This window comes from Olea europaea, chromosome 22 (assembly GCF_002742605.1).
Source record: "Olea europaea var. sylvestris chromosome 22, O_europaea_v1, whole genome shotgun sequence".
Classification (NCBI taxonomy): domain Eukaryota; kingdom Viridiplantae; phylum Streptophyta; class Magnoliopsida; order Lamiales; family Oleaceae; genus Olea; species Olea europaea.
In genome coordinates, this window is record NC_036258.1 from 7,650,208 (window position 1) to 7,653,560 (window position 3,353).

General features: G+C 30.8%; 1 protein-coding gene across 1 annotated transcript in view; it reads left to right on the top strand.

The window, feature by feature from the left end:
• The first annotated feature begins 2,564 nt into the window (after window positions 1-2,564).
• LOC111371116 (phosphate transporter PHO1-like) overlaps window positions 2,565-3,353 on the top strand; it is an 18,310-nt gene continuing 17,521 nt past the window's right edge. The window contains exons 1-2 of the mRNA XM_022993024.1: window positions 2,565-2,750; window positions 3,056-3,197. Of these exons, the coding sequence (XP_022848792.1) occupies window positions 2,565-2,750; window positions 3,056-3,197 (328 nt within the window). The remainder of the gene's footprint in view (window positions 2,751-3,055; window positions 3,198-3,353) is intronic.

The window sequence follows — 3,353 nt, forward strand, 5'->3', positions numbered from 1 at the left end:
GTTGCTACATTGTTCTCTAAGACCATTACTTGATTGCACATTCTTCCTATTGACATTAGGAGGTTACCCATTAATTATCGACATGCTGTGTTAGCTTATCATTTTATTGATAATGTTTTTAAATTCCGTGACAAGTTAAAAGGTCAAATCATTTCCAATCATCAAAATTTTGAACTTACTTTCGATGTGTAATATAAGTTAGAGAATTCTTGTGATAACTACTATACTTTATTGCGTGTCTCTTTTATCCGATTTCCCAAAAATGTGAAGAAAATGTTTGTTGGTCACTCATATAAAGATTTACTATTAGATTACCATCTCACTTAAATAAAAGTAATATTTTCAATATAGAAGAATTATTTCCTAATCGAAGCCATTTGAGCCTTTGATGTTGCAATCTTTTGTCCCTACAGGCTAGTCTTCGGTGCTAACTTTTATGCCTCTCATTATGCATGATCACATGAAGATTTTGGAGATGAGTTGCACGAGTATTTACTATTTGGAGATCAGTATCGATATTTGATTAAAAAGAGTAATAGTCTTCCTTGAGTGGATCATATCCTTGTAGATAAGTTGCAGTTTTCCTTGTTATCAACTGTTGAATTTCGATATTTGATTCTTTAAAAAGATCGTCCCCCTTGGTATAAATTTAGAAACTTAGCACTGAATGAAGCTATGATTTAAACATTTTTGGTATTAGGTCGACTGCAGTCTTTTGTATTTTATCCACTCGACAGAGTCAAGTTTTTCTCCCACTTCGAGAGAGTTGATGCGGACATCATCTTTTATTTTTATGTTTTGTTATTAGGCTTGTAATATTGGGTTAGCTCAAGCCCATCTACTTTCTAAGTTTGTTGATTTTTCTATTCATATGGCTTGTCTTGAACATGGAAAAATAATTGATGAATATGAATTATTGAAATTGATTTTGGCTTGCAGCAAATGTTATCTCCTTCCCATGCCTTCCCTTTTGATCTCTTCTTCTTCGAGTTTCTCTGCTTTTCTCTCCAGTTCTCCTCCCTTCTTATTGTCTTCTTCCCTACTTCTTCTTCTTGCCATGGTTTCTCCTCTGTTGCTTATCTATTCCTCTACTGCTGCTTATAAGTTCTCTGTTGGAATACCAACTATATCCTGCATCATGATGACTTGTTAGGAGTATTATACTCCTTTAAATGATCATAGAAGCAGGGGGCGGACCCACATGGGATCATGTGGGTTCAAATGACCCCACAAAGTTTTGGTTTTTTTTTTTCCTTCCAAAAAATAGTTGTTTTAACCCATTTTTGACCTACTTTAATACATGTCAAATAAAGTCGAAACATTGCATTTTTAATATCATTTCGAAGCACTCATGGCCTAGTTTTTTTCTTCTTAATGGTGTGCAAAATGATCAACCATATGAAAAGTTACGACGTATTAAAATATGTTGCTTCAAATTAATATTTCGAAAATTTCGATAATATGCTAATTTTTAAAATTTGCCAACGATCGTATACTATTCGAATCTACAAGTCGCCTGTAGCATCTAAAAACTCTTTTCGAGAACTACATCATAGTCATATCAAATGGTTCAAACAAATATTGAAAATAGTTAAATATGCGTCAAACATACGTACAAAAAGAGGCGTTTAACTCGTCTTTTCTTTTAAAAAATTAATTATTTCGTTAACGTTTATTATTTTTGCACGATGAATTTTTCAATATAATTTACATAATTTTATTAGGAAATTTTACATGAAAAATGACGTCAAAAATTCTAAAATCGTTGCGGATCAATTGTAATTTGAATTACTTTTAAATTATTTTTTTTATTAAACTTAAATTTCATTTACTTCCTAAATTCAATGTGAATTTTATTTCAATTCATTTACTTCCTACATCTAATTTGATTTACTTGCCGTTAGCTCAACATCCATAAATGACATGGTAGACAAAAATATATATGTAACAAAATTCATTTAACTATATTGATAACGATATAATTATAAGACATTCTCAAGGTGTCAAATATGTATTAACTTATTTTCATTAATATCATGTTGTTTAAAAAAAATTACACATTAATTTTTGACCTTACAACCCAAAAAGTCTGGGTCCGCCCTGCATAGAAGACTACTTGAGAATGGTAGAAATTATATCCCCAAGATGGAGAATCAAATCAGTCTAAAAGACAAGTTAAAGGAAATGTCATTAAATGACAAGAGGCTTACGAGTTCAAAAGTATTGGCATACAAAAGCTTAAAAGCCTTTAAAACATTTTCCTATGCAAGTGAAGATTCAAAGCCTCGATATAGTGGCAGACAAGAGCTTAAAGCTTACATGACATTTGGCTAAAGATACACATGATATATCATGTGTTGACAATACCAGAAGTTCCTATAGATATTTTCACTATGAAATAGCTTTTTAATCGATTGGAAACCCCTAAGGGAAAACTTATAACGTTAGGAGAGTTAAATAAAGAGGTTAAAGATCTCAAAAGGAAAGCAACATTTTTAAATGAAAAAATAAATCAAATGGAGATTGAAGATTTAAGGGTAATAGAGTCCATCCATCAGTTAGAAATGTCAGGACCTAATAGTCAAATAGCTCTCGGTGAAGAATCGGAAAAACGGAGGATGAAGTATTTTTATCGACAATTCGAAAGGTCATTATTCAAAGATGGTGATAAATCATTCACAATAAAAATAACTGCTTTAACAGATAGTAGTCCTGATCTAAATTGTGTTAAGAGGACATATTCCCACAAAGTATTTTGAAAAAACATCACAAAGTGTAACTGCTAATAGACTAAATATGAAAGTAAAATATAAACTTTCTAATACATATGTTCGCAATGACGGATTATGTATAAACTTGTCCAGTTGTCCTTCATTATGGTTAAAATCTCTCACAAGAAACAATTTTAAGAATCCACTCTTTAAACAAAATCAAACCTATTGTAATTGATAACGATAGGATATCCACCATCTTAACGGGTAAAAGAGTACTTTTTAAAATAATCTCTAAACCTATAGTAAACGAAATTAGTGTCTTTAAAAGAATAAATTCTAAGATAAATCAAGGGGAAATAAAGATTTTCAAGATTAAAGAATTATTAAATAAACCAGAAGTCTTGAATAAAACAAAGGTTATAGAGAATACATTCTTTTTAGAAGTTTGGAGTGACCATCCTATGCTTTTTGGGAAAGAAAAAGGTATGATTTCTTTAATGATTTTTTTGCTAAGCAGGTAGGGTTATATTAGATTGCATAGGTTATAACCGTACAAAAAAAAAAAGCATTTCGTCCCTTTCGGTAAGTTAAGTTTTTATATTCCAAACATTAACACTTCCAAAGAGCCTTTCAGGAAGA